This window comes from Cimex lectularius, unplaced genomic scaffold (genome assembly GCF_000648675.2).
Source record: "Cimex lectularius strain Harlan isolate CLEC.00 unplaced genomic scaffold, Clec_2.1 scaffold39, whole genome shotgun sequence".
In the NCBI taxonomy this organism is placed as follows: Eukaryota; Metazoa; Arthropoda; class Insecta; order Hemiptera; family Cimicidae; genus Cimex; species Cimex lectularius.
In genome coordinates, this window is record NW_019392653.1 from 858,853 (window position 1) to 874,963 (window position 16,111).

Below are 16,111 nucleotides of genomic sequence, written 5' to 3' on the forward strand. Positions count from 1 at the left end.
GGTTCAATCAATTTGATATTTTTTGACCAGCGGTGGTTTAAAACAGTCACTCAGGCTATTGGGCTTTTACTGATTGTCCCTCTGCTTCCGTCGATCCTTCCTTTGTGATCTTCATTTCTTATTTTCTGATCGACTTCAGTTTAAAAGTTTCCACAAGAGTTTGTCCTTTACTTATCTTCCCGCTTCTACACTTTCTTCCTTTTTAATCATTTTCTCATCACGTATAATTTCTGTCTAAATATAACACGCCAAAAGTAAAATGTATTAAACAAATTAAAAACCTCGAAAAGAAAACAACAATTTTATTTATAAACTCTTTTCTCAGGTTTTGAACCTCAAAATTACATTTCCAATTTCAAAATACAACAGTTATATATTTAGTTATAATTAAATGAACAATAAAACAGCCTTATAAACTAAAAAATATTCTGAGCTTTTTTTTTATTATTACAAACTCGTTATTTAACAAACCCAATCGAAAAGTCCTCATTAGAACAAGCTATGGGAAAAGTTCGAGGGCAAGAATAGGCTACGTATCACATAAATGATTAAGTATTGCGAATGTGAGTTGTAGACGTCGTCCACCTGTGGTACAAACACAACATGACCCTTAGGCCTATTTTAAAATTTATGTATGTACAATAGATAATAAAACTAACACTTAGAAAATAGAAATACGCTAAAGAAGTAGCATTGGGTTAAGATTGGAATTTTGACTTTGATTAAATACCCACATCTTTTAGGGTTTTGTAAAACTATATTGATTTAATTTTGTATCAAGGCTTTACTTTTTATAAAATATAAATTGATTTTTAATATAATAATATATAACGTTCTTTTTTTAAATAATTATAAAATAAAATAAAAAGACCCTTTTCCCAATTCTACTTCTTATTGTGTTTGATTTTATCCATCACAGAATTTAGACCAAAAAATTTCCCTTAAGAGTTAAAAATAGACATTTAAAGCTTCTTTTTGTTAAATTTTTAAATACATATATATTTTTTTAAATACATCTTTGAGATAAACTACTATAAATATCATTAAAATACAGTGCATGAACGAAGTCCGTTCTTTCTCCTTATCACCGAGCTTTCTGTTTTGAAAAAACTGAAAAAAATTCAAAACAATCGACGAAAATCTCCCGTAGAGATTACGACCCTGTTGAAATGCTCGAAAACCCTGGTTCCCTGATTTCTTTTGTATTTAAAGTCATTTCAGACTTGTCTACCCTGAATCCTCGAAATGAACAGCCGTCTATGTTAAGACCGAGCGTCAGGACATCGGCTCATCGTAATTGAGCAAGTTCGGATCCTTGTGTAGGGTCAGCTCTTGTTTTAAATTTTCCTGGTGTCTTAGAAGACACGTCATCTTAAAAAAAAAAAAAAATATATATATATATATACATACAGAAAAATTGACATTGCAGAGGTAAATTTCAGCTGTGTTCAAAATTACCTCTTTGATTATCGTGGCGACGCTCGGGGAAGAGTTTGCATCTAAAAGATCCGTGACTTTGTTCAACTGACCGTTGAGCAGACCTCTGAAATGCGATCTAAAATCAAGTTCCCTGAGACGTTTTTGGTACGTGTTGAGAGCTGCTTCGATAACACCGACTTGCAATTGTTTCCTCTATAAATTTAAAAAAATTATTTCTGTTTAATAGTTTATTAAAAAAAAAATACCTCATCATGTGACATGTTGAAAAACTCTTCTTCAGATCCAATTTTTGTAGAATAATCCTGAAATAAGAAAAATTTTGCTATTTAGTTAATACAAATTTCATAAATTTCTCTTCATAATTAATTTTTTTTAAACATACACTCAATTCTGTTACTAATCCACTGAGACTTTTATATTCCACTTGAAGCTGTTCCTTTAAATAAATAAAGTAATTTATGGTGTTTTTTTTCCTTTTTTTTTTCAGATAACAATTTTAAAAGACTTACGATTTCAAATGAATTTAAATTCGAGGAACTTTGTGTGTGGGTAGAAGGCTGATCATCGCATTTGGTCCCTTTATCACTTTTTTCTTCGCTTTCACCCTTGCCAACCTCCTGCCCTTGCGCACTTTCTGTCCTGCTAGCGCATTCCGAACTGCTTCCCGTTCTGTGAATAATTCGGTTAGTAATAACACCAAGAGAAATAGCTTACGACTGACTTTTCCATGTTTGACGATTCGATGAGGCTGCCGTCCTTTGAAAATGTGAAAGACTGCTGGCCTATTATGATTCTTTTGTTCGACGGCTCTGGAGACTTGTCTCCCTGGCTTTCGTACCAATTCCGGTTCTCTGGGCTTAGAACGCTCACTTCTTTCACGCACCTTTAATCAAAAGGAAAAGAAAAATTAGAAATATTTCGGCAGGTTTGTTAACCGGACGTACTTTATTTTCTGGATGAGGTTGTGGGCCAAACGAGCGAGCTTGGAGCTATAGCCCACCTGCTGACCTGCAAACTGGTGCTGTTGGAACTGCTGCTGGTATTGTTGCTGCTGCTGAATGTGGTGTTGACGCTCCGCTTCGGCTTCCCGCAACCGATCCATTATCTTCCCAACGATGCCTGAAGGCATGGCGTGAGATGGCCCTTTTAGATAAAAGATAAAAAATCATTTAACTTCGCACATTTTCAAAAATGACACTTTCAAAATTGATGTAATTTTTTTTCCAATTGGCATTGATAGATTCGCAGGTAAAATAGCTTTAATCAGGCTGTAAAATAAGTCCTTTTTTTTAATGATAAATTCAATGAAAATTTCAGGTACTTGTATACAATAAAGGCAAATACAGTAGGTGAGCATTATCCTGGTAGAAAATAATTTGCGATTAGCCAATGTTGGTCGTTTTTGGTCAATTGCTGGCTTTAATCGCTCCGGTTGGTTTGGGTGGAAGAAGCTTCATAATAAAACAACCCCTTCCAATCCCACCAAATACAGCTTTTGGAGTGGCTAACGGTGGATCGCTTTGTTTAACCCCAGGTTTTTCCTCTCTGAACTTTTCATCCCAAGTTATCAATCTTTTAAATATGGGTCATTTTAGAAGGGAATCGCAGATGGAGAAGAGGTCGAATAAATTATTTTCAGTCAGCATGTGAAAAACCCATCGCTCTGACAAACATATCCAGATGCTCTCAGATGTGATGAAATGCTTATGTTAAGTGTACCTGTGATGTATTGTGTCATTGAGTGTGTATTTTGACAAAAGCATGAATTTGGTCATGACCAATCAAATCAATCAGTTGAAGGACAACCAGATCACGTGGCTCTTCTAAATCTAAATTTCCGCTTCTGAACCTTGCAAATCATTTACTAGTGCTTTGTTTCAGAGCTTCATCATCGAAGACATCGTAAATTTTTCTAACTTCTTTATATTATTTAAATTAGCAAAACACCTTACAAAAATACGAGACACTGAACAAAAATGAAAAATTAATACATTAACCCATTTCAGAGTGGGTAAACAACAATGCCTAAATAAACATTGATTCAAAACAGCAGGGATAAAATTGAATTCTTTAAAAGCGATGCCGACTTATTTTACAACCCAATATTCTACTGTCTAGATAATTTATTACTCAAAAATTATGATCCAATCCACTTAAATTTTAATTATTAACAATAAAAAAACTGGTTTAAATATAATTTCAAAAATTAAGAAATACTTTATTATAAACAAACAAAGAAAAAAATTATGTCATACTCAAGTAACTACAAGAAAAGTTAAGCAATATAAAAGCAGTAATTTTTTAAAGATTAAGCAATTTTTTTTTTAAAGATCCGACAAAAAGCAATCTAATATTTCTCACTTTCTTTTAAGTCAAATTTTCAATATTAACCATTGTAAATGCAAACTATGGTCATGGAAGGGCAGAAAACACTGGAGAATGCTTGCATTTTTGAAAAGGGATTTCAATAAGAATAATAAAAGAAATACATGCAAAAAAAAGTACCACGCAAATTTCCAAACAATACAGTTGTAGTAAAAACAAGAAAAAAAATCAGAACCAAACAAGTTTTATTTTCAAATCTTAACTTACGTATTGTGACAAGATGTGAATGTTTGATTTCCTGGTATGCACAAAATAAAAAGTTCAATGTAAATTAACCAATTGTGATTTTTTTTACAAGACTTTTAATTGTTTCATCAATGGAAAGTGTTACCTGTGAGTCCTCTGTAGCCGCTCGAACCGGATTGAAACGTGTGCATCATCAGCTGTTGATGCTTGAGAAAATCGTCGATCGAGATGCCTTTGAGCTTTGACGGCTGTAAAAACCTCGATGGGATCCTAGAAAAATCCATATTAATTGGAGACGATCGAATAAAAAAAATTAAACAAACCTGGAAATCATGTTTGGCTCTTCGGAACCGCCGAAGCCGAGCTCGAAGAGCAGCTCCTCCGGATCCGGTTTACGAGCCTCCAAGAGGGATTCCATACTCGAACAATGGCTCCCCGCATCGCTTCCTCCGCACGCACTGGCAAATAATTAATTAAAAACTAAAACAAATTCCTCTACTTTATCTTTGGACTCACTTTGTAACATGAAATGAAGGATACGGCCTAGGACATGACACACCAGGAGCTAAAAACAATATATAAATTACTTGATTTTTCTAAAATGTAATAAAAGTATATTTTATAGCTTAACCCAAGGGCCCGACTAACTTTTTTTGAATTACAATCTTAATAAAATAACAACGCAAGAAACATCTTATCCAAGATAACATTGGCTAGATGTAATGGTAAAATTTCATTAATCTTGAAGTTTAACTTAATAAATAAACTAATAATTATAAAGTTATTATTATAAATTTTCCAACTACTATGTTAATATTGTCTTAAATTAAAACTACCTTCTGCTCCTAGAGTAAGACTTTCGACTTCCACGTCATTCACATCATCCTCATTAATCGGTGGCATTTCTTCTTCCCTCCTGGAATTAAAACTATTCATTCTTTTCGCCTTCATTTGACTTTTCTATAGTTACAAGTTTTGAAAAGCAATAATGTCAAATCAAATTTTTATTTTCAAAACTTCAAACATTATATAAATTAAATTTAAAAATAAAAGAAAAAAGTTTACTCTTTGGTTTTACACTAAACAAGCAGCTATTATCAAAAGTAAGCAATAAACCTTGTATCTTATCGTAGCAAATAAGTTACATCTTTTACCTCCTAATTTTAAACAAAACTTACAAGACAATAGTGCTAATCAACCTTTTAAAAATTCAATTAGTGTACGCAAATACAAAAACAAAAAAAAATGTTATTCAAGTCACCTAGGTGTTTCATTAACAGGAATTGCGTCGACCCATTGCTGAACAGGTGATTTGGTCCGTGGAGGATTCTCCTCCACAGGGGTGAGGAGTTTCAGTTCTGCCTTCGCCTCTTCCTCCTATTAAAAAAAATATTATGCAAATATCATGGTGTGCACAGTCAACATAAAATAATACTAAAAAGATTTCTAACTGTTAAACTAAATTAAATGCTTGCCTTATTCAATTTAAAAATCAATAGATCCTAAAAAAAAAAAAAAAATGACAACAGTATAATATGACCATTAGGCGGTGACTGGGTGACACAATTGGCCTTTTAAAGTCATAATTCCATATCAGCCGGGGTATAAAGCACACCATTGTTTTATTCGCAATAATTAATCAAAAATTAGTACAAAGAAATAGGTCCGAACGTGTTAAAAAAAATTTATAGTACACGTTGAATTTATAAAACTGCTGTTATCAAGCTTGAAAAAAAACCTCTACAAAATAAATTACTATGGTTGAATAAAAATTAAAAAAATATTTTACAGAAAAAACTATGATTTCTGCATGATAAATATTGTGAATTTAGATATACAAATCGAATCAGGTGTGGGGAAAACGATAAAATGACATTGACACAGGACGTGGGGGATTGAATAACAAAGAGATGGGCAAAGATAAAAAAAAGAAAAAAAAGCAGAACGATAAAAGATAAAAATTTAGGTGAGATAGGAAGGTAAATGAATAGATAAATATAAATGGATGAAGATAGATAGGTAGATAGATCGGAAGATCGAGAGAAATAGGTGAGAAAGGAGGGAGAAAAAGAGCGTTTTAGCATTATAGAACAATAGAAGAAAAAGAGAAGCTGGTAAGAATGATAAAAAAGAGAGAGAGGAGAGAAAGAGAAATAGAGAGAAGAAGGTGAGAAAATGAGAGAGAGAGGAAGAGCAATTGAGCAAGACAGAGTGATAGCAGGCAGATAGAAGAAAAAAAGAAAAGCAAAGAAATATAAGCTAAAAAGTAGAAAATGAGAGAGAGAGAGAGAGAGAGAGAGAGAGAGAGAGAGAGAGAGAGAGAGAGAGAGAGAGAGAAAGAGAGAAGGTGAGAAAATGAAGGAGATTTTGAGCGACAGACTGATAGCAGACAGACAAAGAAAAAAGAAAGATAAGCACAAAAAGAGAACATGAGAGAGAAATAGAAAAAAAAAATTAGCATTTGAGCAAGACAGATCAACAGCAAGCAGTAAGAAGAAAAAGAGCAGCAAAGAAGAAAGAAAAACAAAAACATATACATATAGACAGAGGGAGAGAGTGTGTGCAGGTGTGATGAAGAAAAAGTTTGAGCAAGACAGATCGATAGAGGAGAGACAGAAGAAAAGAGAAGCAGAGAAGAAAGGCAAGCATAAAAAGAAAATAAGAGAGAAAGAGTGTGTGAGGATAGAGAAAATGAAAGAAAAACTAGCGTTTGAGCAAAACAGACTGATAGCAAGCAGTTACAGGACGAAAAAGAGAAGCAAAGAAGAAAGATAAGCCATACGAAGAAAAAATGAAAGAAGAATGAACGACTAATGTTTAAATTCAACATTGACAACTCATATCCAACAACTAAGGCAGATAGTAGAAAAAGAAAAATGGAGATGGAAGACAAGCCAAAAGAGAAAAACCGAGATAGAATAAGAAGGAAATATTTTAGCAATAAGATGCAATTTTCATTTAGACTTTAAGTGAGTACATATTTATTTTATACCTCATTTCAATTCATTTTGATATCAACAGTAGTCTAACTTTTTTAAATTTTTGTCTAAACTTCGGACTTTGTTTACATTTTGAAGCATTATAAGGTTCAGGTTTTAAAAAATCCAAGAAAAATTAGTTCACGTTCAAATGAGATGGCAATGTTTTAAAAGGACAATGATTATTAAATACATTGATATAATAATTACAGTTTGATTTTACTAGAACGAACAACCAAATATCCATCAGGAGTGCTTAAGAACGAAACTGCCCGGTGCCAATTAAGCACAAGGAGGGAACATGTGGCCTGTCGGTGTCTCTGTAGAAAGTCAAACATCTTGTGAGCCTGGCCTACTTATCCTAAACACTTTCATCTTCTCCCCAAGGCGCGATGCAGTCAATAAGATCCCATCTGGCAAACACCTTTGCATCCACTCACACACCTATGTGCAAACCAGGTCACTGATAACGCACTGGTTCATTAACTCGTTTGGGTCAAGGGCGAGCTGGCCAAAACATTCACTTTTTTAAGGGGGACACCATTCAAGGTTGAAATATTTCTTTTCAATTAATTTCGCTTCTAAGGCTTAAGTGATGTTCAGATGGAATATTTTCGAATTTGGATTTTTTTAAACAAGAATTTATCCATTGTTATTAATTTATAAATATTCAACAGAACTATATAAATTATAATTACACATTAATACACACATTAATTATTTCCACTGACCGACAAATTTATTTGTGTTAAAAGGTAACATTTTTAATATACAAATTATAATTAAATATGAATTATTTACACTGACCGACAAATTTATTTATGTTAAAAGGTAACATTTTTAATATACAAATTATAATAAAATATGAATTATTTACATTGACCAACAAATTTATGTTAAAACGTAACATTTTTAATATACAATTCAAGTAGAGTTGGTAGCAAAAAAAAAATTAATAGCTCAATAAATTGTAACTTTTTAAATATTGCTATTTGATCTTATGGCAAAAACCTGTTGTACACTGACCAATCATAATTATTCTAATCTCTCCGTAAATTTTTTTACAAATGAGAAATTTTCCACGGTTAATTCTGAGCGTTAAATTTACAGTCAGGAGGCGAGTATGACAAGTTAAATTTATGTTGGGCCAAAAAAATTGAACTGAAATTAGAAAAGCTTACAAATCGGCTAAATGTAATTAAGGATACATGGTTGAGTAACCAACAGAAAATTAATTATGGATGCTTTCACAATGCCAACTCAAGAAATTTCATATTCTGACCCCCCCCCTTTCACTGATCAATCGAGTGATCATGGACCAAAGTAAATCATGAGTTCAGTCTCATACTTTGCTTTTGTTACCTGTGTCATTTTATTTTGTGTGCTACTCTTAGTTTTATATCAAAGAATTTAAGTGCTTTTATTGTGTAAACGCAATCTTTATAGGTCATGAATTTTTTTTGTTAAATTTTCTTATTAATTTATTCAGATAGTTTTATTATATTAATAATTTATTCACGAGATATACTTACTTTTTAAGGCTATGTTCAGCATTTATACTAGGCAGATTTCTTTTTTTTTTCTTAACTTGGTCATTTCCAAACATCCTGTTCTGCCTATCTTCTCTGTGTTGTCAGATGTGTTTCAGCACTCTGCCCAATTCAGTGTAGCCAGTATGATTTTTTTTTTTTTTAATAAAAAGTCTCTTTTGGGTACTTTTGTGGCCTTTAAGTGGACTTTCCTCTCCCAGGAGTAAAAATCTCAGCCTGCATGTTCGCACAAAATGTTCTGATCTTTTTTCTTCTTCATTCAGCATTTGCACAGGCTTATTTCCACTACACTGAGATTATACAAATACCTCCAAAGTCCTAACACATCCTAGGTTTAGTAGTTCTGGCTGAGGACTTATTTTTAACCTGTCTGATGGATCTACATTTTTGGCTTGGTATGCCTCAAAAGGGTTCCGGGCTTAGCCTTCATCAAACATGCCTTGGCTAATTTATGCACTGGTAGCTAAATAAGGGTGATTTGATTTTTCCCCAATGTCTGACATGGCCTTGATGACCCAGCCTATGGACATTACTACCGATGAGGTTTTAGTCCGCCTGGGTGACCGAGTAGATGATTTTTATTTGGTAATACCAAGTGTTTTTGAACTCCCTGTCACAGTATTCCTGAAAGAAAGTGCAGATTATGCTTATATTTATTATCCTTAGTTTATTTCAAAAGCTATCAGCTCCTGGCCTATACTTGGTCTTAGATCCATCAATATACCAGATATACTTGGTATTAACCAAGATACCTTTCTTCCAGTCTGCTTTATTGGATATTTCTATTTGAAATTTCTAGATTTTAGGATCATGGCGACAACAGGCATGAAGTTCCTCACAAAGCTATAATTGCTTCTTTTTAAGAGGTTATGTGAATTGTGCCTCTAGTCCATCCATGGATGAAGATATGTAGTAGTGATAGATTCAGGACTTCTCAGGATAGGAAGGCAGCACAATTTGGTGGATTAAGTAGATTTTTTTTAAACCTTTCAGGTGGTCTTTGTGATTGTAAACATGCTGGATGACCAGGATGATAGGAAAGAACCAAATTACAGACTCATCACCAACACAGTCTTAAAAAGTAGTGTGTATTCTTTAAAAATAAATAAATAAGAACAAATAAATTTAAAAAATATTAATACAATGAAAAATATTTGTTTATTTTTTAATAAGCAATCATCTGTAAATTCTGTAAATTATCATTTAATTTAATTAAAAGTGTAATTAAAAGTAAGAGTCCTGACCCCTCACACACGTGCGACTCATGGGTACCTGTTGGTTGGCGTGAGTCGAACTAGGTGTGCAGCATGCCAAGATGACAGACTCACGGTGTAGCACGTGTTGGAGGGGTGTCGCAGCTTGGCCCCATATAGGGACCGAAATGGAATACCGACGGTCTATAGTAGAATGCTCGAGCATGGGAGCAAGTTTAAAGAAAAACTTTTAAGTTTTTGAGAGATATTGGGATAATGGGTTGTATATATTTCATAGGTTAAAGTTTAGATTTAGTTTATGTTAGAATAGGAGTATGCTGGGCAGCGGTGCAGCATATCATTTCATGGCTTCACCGTTGCTCCGCCAAGCCGGGTCAGGGCAGAATATCGAGTACCCTCTGACCCAGATTCTAGACGGATGCATGTGTGATTGGGTTTGTGTATAGGAGTATGTATGTATTTATTGTATGAAAGAGTGTGAGAATGACTAGTTTTAGGGAACGTAAGGGCGCCGAAATGACCAAAGAAGTCGATGGCGCCCGACCAGAGCACAACCTCGGAGTCGCTCAGGCACCAAGGTGGGTGACTCCCCCTGATCCATCAGGGAGAGGCCAGAGGCCTCCTAGGAGGTCTCGTAATTTTAATTCTAATTTAATTAAAAGTGCATGTATAGAAAGTGCTTTTGCTACACTAAAAATGGTTTAAAATAAGACTTTTTTTAGTTTGTAGTTTATGATTGCTGTTTTGGTCTGTCAGAAGAAAAAGCAAAAACCCAAAACATGCTGAATAAACACACTAGGATGTTCGGTATAAACCAAATTACAGGTTTGTAGATCAGAAATTATATTTTTTTATATTTGTTTTTAGAGGAGGAAAACATAAAAGCTTGGTAGTTATTTATTCTTTATTTGATTTTTTTTTTTTTTTAATTATGCATGCGTTTCTGATGAAAGTGTCTGATTTTAGTATAAGAGTTCCAGCAGGAAGTTTACCATTGCTAATGCGCCGGAGGCTTTATACGGTTCTACTGTCTCCGGCTCGACTGTCACGTCATTCTGGTCGTTCGAATACGCCTTGAACCTGGACGAGGCACTCGCGAGTATCCTCTGCCAGCTCGTCACCCTGTTGCGAAGCTCCTCACTGTTGATACGCTTCAAAATGCCATGAAGCCTCACCTGGAGCCCCTGACCTGTTTAACGCAAATCAGGTGACTGGCTCACAAAATCACAAACGATTCAATGTACATCATTTAAACGGACAATACTCATTACAAATGACAATCCCAATTTAATGATTTTTGTAACTACCTGCTTCCATTCTACTGCGTTTATTTTTTTATATTATTAATATTTTTTTAAGCCACTCCAAATCCTTTAAAACAACGAAAGCATGCGACAAAAAATTACATGCCAAAAACACAGTTAAACATCAAAAATAAAATAAAAATATTCTTAATATATTCTCTGCATATTTCATATTAACCATAATATGTTTTTGGAAAATATTCATCTTATTTCATAATATGCATGCAATGATGTTTAAAATTTGTCAGACTGGATAGAAAACAGATAAAATACCTTGTTTATAACTGAAATAAGTTTAAAAGAATTGAAAGAGGATAAAACAGAAACAAAAATTAAAGAAACTAAAAATTCACTGCTCGGAATGGAAATTGACAAGTGTCTGTGAAACTCCTGTTTAGAATATAATCGATTATTGTAAAATATTTAATCGATATAAGCCTCGATTTTCTATTTAATAATTTTTATTAAGTTTTAAAGTTTTTTCATTTTTTAATGTGTATATTTTATTTTGTTTAATGTTAAAAAATATGATTTTTATATAGAAATGGCATTAAAAAGTTGTTATTTGTTTAAATAGATGGTTTAAAAATTAAATGATTATCTTTTATCTTGTCGATTGTATCGATACATTTTAGTAATTTATATATCGATTATAGATCTAAACTTTTGTTGATAATTAATCGAAATATTTTATCATTTGCAAAATCAATTGGCGTTTCGGTTCATTGGTGTTAGGAAATTTTAATTTCTTCTTTCTTTTCCCTTCCTGCTATGTTTTATTTTGTGTTTTTCCTTTCCGTCCTGTCGGCTGTTGAAGTGTGGACCGACTGCGGGTGCAGGACGAGCCGAAAAGCCGGCTCTTCGACCCAGGAGAAGACATGCAATTCGACAAGTTTCCTCCAAACGGTGTTGAAGAAGGTGACCGAGAGGATGGAGAGGCTGGAAGGAGGACGTTTCTCCATGGGCACCGACGACCCCGTCCTGCCTGGGGACGGCGAAGCACCGGAGCGACAGGTGTTCGTATCGGCTTTCTCGATGGACAAGCACGAAGTCAGCAACGAGGACTTCGCAGCATTCGTCGCAGCAACTGGGTACAAAACCGAGGCCGAGTCTTTCGGGGATTCTTTTGTGTTCGATGCCCTCGTCAGTAGTAAGACGAAGGAGACGATATCCCAGGCGGTGGCTGCAGCACCTTGGTGGCTACCTGTGAAAGGAGCTGACTGGAGACATCCTGAAGGGCCAGACTCAAACCTCGAAGGTCGTAATTTAAAACAAATTAATTAATTAATAAGAAAAAAAATTGTTTTATTTTCCTTTAATTTTTAGCCCTAAGGGGTCGTTGCGTCCTCAAACATCCTTAGGGTGCTCATTATCAGCCAATCAGAAATTGAGACAAATCGACCAATGAAATTTGAAAAACAAATAAACCAATAAAAACTTAACAATTAGGGGATGAATTGGAATTTAATTTCTAATTTAATTAACACCAAACAAAAAACAAGAAATCACTAGTTTATCAAACTGTTAAATAAACTTTTTAACATAAAATAATAAATTCTGTGGGGTTAGTTGTAGCCTTAGAGTGCTCGTTATGGGCCAATCAGAACTTTAGATAATCGACCAATCAAATTTGAAAAAACAAATAAACAAATAAAAATTTAACAATTAGGGGATGAATTGGAATTTAATTTTTAATTTAATTAACAATATGCATTCGAAAATAGTAACACTAAACAAAAAAACAAGAAATCATTAGTTTATCAAATATTAAATATAATTTTTCACATACAATAATAAATTCCTTAGGGTTAGTTGTTGCCTTAGGGTGCTCATTATGGGCCAATAAGAAATTGAGAAAAATGGACCAATCAAATTCGAGAAAACGATTATATTAACCAATAAAAATTTAACAATTAGGGGATGAACTGGAATTTAATTTCAATTCGGAATTTAATTTTTAATTTAACAATATGCATTCAAAAATAGTACCACCAGACAAAAAATAAGAAATCACTGGCTTATCAAACTATTAAATAAACTTTTTAACAAAAATAATAAATTCCTCAAACTGCTTAGATGCCCTGGTCTGGAAAAAGGCATAAGCTTTGATTTTGCAGTGGTCAAATGAAACAAAAAATTTTCACAACTTTGAAAATTAATTTCTAACGAAAAAATAGCATTATTGGAAGAATCTTTTAATTATTGGTCTTGGGGTTGGCCTTAGGGTACTCGTTATGGGCCAATCAGAAATTGAGAAAAATTGACCATTTTAATTCGAGAAAACAATTAAATCGACTGATAAAATTTAAAAATTAGGGGATGAACTGGAATTTAATTTCAAACTTGTTCACACCCTCTTAATACGAAAAACTTAAGAATAAAAGTAATAATATGTATTCCAAAATAGTAACACCAAAGAAATCGCTAGTTTATCAGACTATTAAATAAACTTTTTAACAATTAATTAATAAAGGGGTTAGTTGTAGCCTTAGGGTGCCCATTATAGGCCGATCAGAAATTGATAAAAATTGGCCAGCCCAATTCGAAAAAATGATTAAATCAACCAATAAAAATTTAACAATTGGGGGATGAAGTGGAATTTCAAAACATAATAGATTCACACCTCCATTAACAAAAGATCGAAAAATAAAAGAAAGCAACATGCATTAAAAATGGTTGTGAAACACACACACACAAAGCAAGAAATTAATGACATCAAACAATTTGTTATTTAGTGTTAATAATTAATTTCTAGCAAAAAATACTAACATACTAACTAACATTTGTTGCTTGAATTCCTTTTATTTTTGGCCCTTGGTGATGGCTCATTATCGGCGAATCAGAAATCGAGAAAAATCGACCAATAAAATTTGAGAAAATGAATAAACAACCAATGAAAAATTAACAATTAAGGGATGAAATGGAATTTATCGTATGATTTCCTTTAATTTTTGGCCCTGTGGATGGATGTTGTATCCCCCAAGATACCTTGGTTGCTGATTACCTGCCAATCAGAAATTCAGACAAATCCACCAATGAAAAAATCTAGAAATTGGACCAATCAAAATCAAGAAAATGAATAAACAACCAATTAAAATTTGACAATTAGGGGATGAACTGAAATTTCAAAACAAGAGAAATTCTCACCTTCTTTAAACAAAAAACAAGAAATCACTAGTTCATCAAACAGTTAAATACACATCTTGACAAAAAATAAATGGATACAGAATAAATCAATACGCTTACTATATTCCTATATCTTAGGCTTTTACAAATTGTTTTAACAGGTTTTATATTTTTAGGCAGAGAGTTGCATCCAGTAGTCCATGTTTCATGGAACGACGCAGTCGCATACTGCAAATGGGCAGGAAAGCGCCTCCCTACCGAAGCCGAATGGGAATATGCTTGCAGAGGAGGGCTCAAACGTAAATTATATCCTTGGGGCAATAAATTGAACCCCAAAAACAAACACTGGTACAATTCCTTTTTTTTTTGCTTTTAATTTCTTTTTACATCCAGAAAATGGCCTAAATCAGCCTAGATTTTTCATTATTTATAATCAATTCATTTTGGCCTGTGTCCTCCATTAGGGCACTCGTAGGGCAAGGAACTATTAACATACACCACGAATAATTATGAAGGCTTATCTGATGTTTTTCTGTATGTAAAAGAAATAAAAAACACTGGTATATTTTCTTACAGGATGAACGTTTGGCAAGGCGATTTTCCAATAAATAATACAAAGGAAGACGGATATCTATCGACGGCGCCGATCGACTCTTTCCCCCCCAATAAATTTGGCCTGTACAACATGGTCGGCAATGTTTGGGAGTGGACGCAGGACTGGTGGAGCATCAATCATTCTCCTTCTCCTATCGCAAATCCTGTATGATTTTTTGTGTACTAACTTTTAGCTGACAAAAATTGACGAATATTTTTTCTTTCCAGAAAGGACCCCATTCAGGAAAGGACAAAGTGAAAAAGGGCGGCTCGTTTCTTTGCCATGCGAGCTACTGCTTCCGTTACAGATGTGCCGCAAGAGGATTCAACACACCGGACAGCTCAGCGAGCAATTTAGGCTTTAGATGCGCCCATTAAGCACCAAATAAAGCCTCTTCTATTAATCTCAAGGGCAGGAAATCGTACTTATTTGTAAACTTGCATTTTAAGTCATTACTGTTAAGTTTATATTGATATTATTGTAACAAAACATTCCATTTTATTACCTATTTATATGAATTAGTTACCAATTTAAATTTTAATTAAGTCAAAGTATTTCTTGTTTATTTAAAGAATGATTTTAAGAAATTTGTATTCGGAAATTAGTTGTAAAAATGTAACGAAGTGCAATATTTTGTAATATTAAAACAAAAATCCATTTATCGAATATCGAATTTTAAGATCATCTACGGTTAAGGGTGTGATGTGACGACAAATTACTGTAGTCCTGGGTTCCTAATGCACTACTTGGGGGTTTATATGACCTCTGGTGTTGCAAGCCTCTGTAAAAATGAAAATATCGAGATCTTATTTTTTTAATTTGCTCTAATACATAATAAATATTTAACAAAATAAATAAATAAAATTTGTAAAAAATTATACAAGGTTAACACTCGTGAAAATTAATAGACTGAAATGTTGCAATTACTTTTTGCGGAACAAAGGGTCAATAGTCTTCCAATTTTTATAACGCGGTTTAGTATGACTAGGACTTTTTAAATATTACTACTTTCTATTTGTACTCAATAAGCGATAGTACTTAAATAGTTGGGTTTTTCTGTGATAATTGTGAACTATGTAATTTGTAAAGTGATTAGATTTCTGTTCATTGTGTATTTTGTTTTATCGACAAGTAATGTAAATAAAAATCCATTCCTTGACTTAAAAATAGTAATTTTTTTTAAAGTATCCTAAATTTCCTTTTTTTTTTTTAAGCGTGTGTTTACAATTTCCACAAATTGTATCCCTCATAGTTGCTCAAGATATAAATCCCAAGGGTAAATCAGTAGTTTGATATCATGTTACTTTCTTTATAACGGTATTAGCCAATCGTT

At 33.3% G+C, this 16,111-nt stretch overlaps 2 protein-coding genes across 4 annotated transcripts; one reads left to right on the plus strand and one right to left on the minus strand.

The window, feature by feature from the left end:
• Positions 1 to 591: 591 nt before the first annotated feature.
• LOC106671150 (sperm-specific antigen 2) lies at positions 592 to 11,449 on the minus strand. 3 transcript variants are annotated; one of them, XM_014402018.2, is made up of 14 exons: positions 11,331 to 11,449; positions 10,746 to 10,942; positions 5,273 to 5,388; positions 4,848 to 4,927; positions 4,528 to 4,576; positions 4,335 to 4,469; positions 4,157 to 4,281; positions 2,385 to 2,583; positions 2,162 to 2,323; positions 1,950 to 2,109; positions 1,823 to 1,876; positions 1,686 to 1,742; positions 1,459 to 1,632; positions 592 to 1,371 (listed from the first exon to the last, which is right to left on the minus strand). In XM_014402018.2, exons 2-14 carry the CDS (start codon positions 10,746 to 10,748, stop codon positions 1,276 to 1,278), a joined length of 1,410 nt encoding a protein of 469 aa, XP_014257504.1. In that variant the 5' UTR covers positions 10,749 to 10,942; positions 11,331 to 11,449; the 3' UTR covers positions 592 to 1,275. The 3 variants fall into 3 exon arrangements, with proteins under 3 accessions (XP_014257504.1, XP_014257503.1, XP_024080303.1); XM_014402017.2 differs by lacking the exon at positions 11,331 to 11,449 and adding an exon at positions 11,061 to 11,124; XM_024224535.1 differs by lacking the exon at positions 11,331 to 11,449 and adding an exon at positions 11,061 to 11,124 and having other exon boundaries at positions 4,848 to 4,939.
• Positions 11,450 to 11,737: 288 nt separating this feature from the next.
• LOC106671132 (sulfatase-modifying factor 1) lies at positions 11,738 to 15,945 on the plus strand. Its single transcript, XM_014401975.2, has 4 exons — positions 11,738 to 12,315; positions 14,360 to 14,531; positions 14,760 to 14,943; positions 15,006 to 15,945. The coding sequence occupies exons 1-4, from the start codon at positions 11,829 to 11,831 to the stop codon at positions 15,153 to 15,155; spliced, it is 993 nt and encodes a 330-aa protein (XP_014257461.1). The 5' UTR covers positions 11,738 to 11,828; the 3' UTR covers positions 15,156 to 15,945.
• The last annotated feature ends 166 nt before the right edge of the window (positions 15,946 to 16,111 follow it).

Bases quoted from the DNA above. Each gene is read 5' to 3' on its own strand.
- LOC106671150 (XM_024224535.1), bottom strand. The intron at 4,940-5,272 runs GTGACTTGAATA...AAGAATGAATAG, and splicing joins CCTGTTAATGAAACACCTAG to TTTTAATTCCAGGAGGGAAG. The intron at 1,743-1,822 runs GTATGTTTAAAA...TTCTTATTTCAG, and splicing joins GATTAGTAACAGAATTGAGT to GATTATTCTACAAAAATTGG.
- LOC106671132 (XM_014401975.2), top strand. From the start codon at position 11,829: ATGTTTTATTTTGTGTTTTTCCTTTCCGTCCTGTCGGCTGTTGAAGTG. The intron at 14,532-14,759 runs GTACAATTCCTT...ATTTTCTTACAG, and splicing joins AACCCCAAAAACAAACACTG to GATGAACGTTTGGCAAGGCG. The intron at 14,944-15,005 runs GTATGATTTTTT...TTTTCTTTCCAG, and splicing joins CTTCTCCTATCGCAAATCCT to AAAGGACCCCATTCAGGAAA.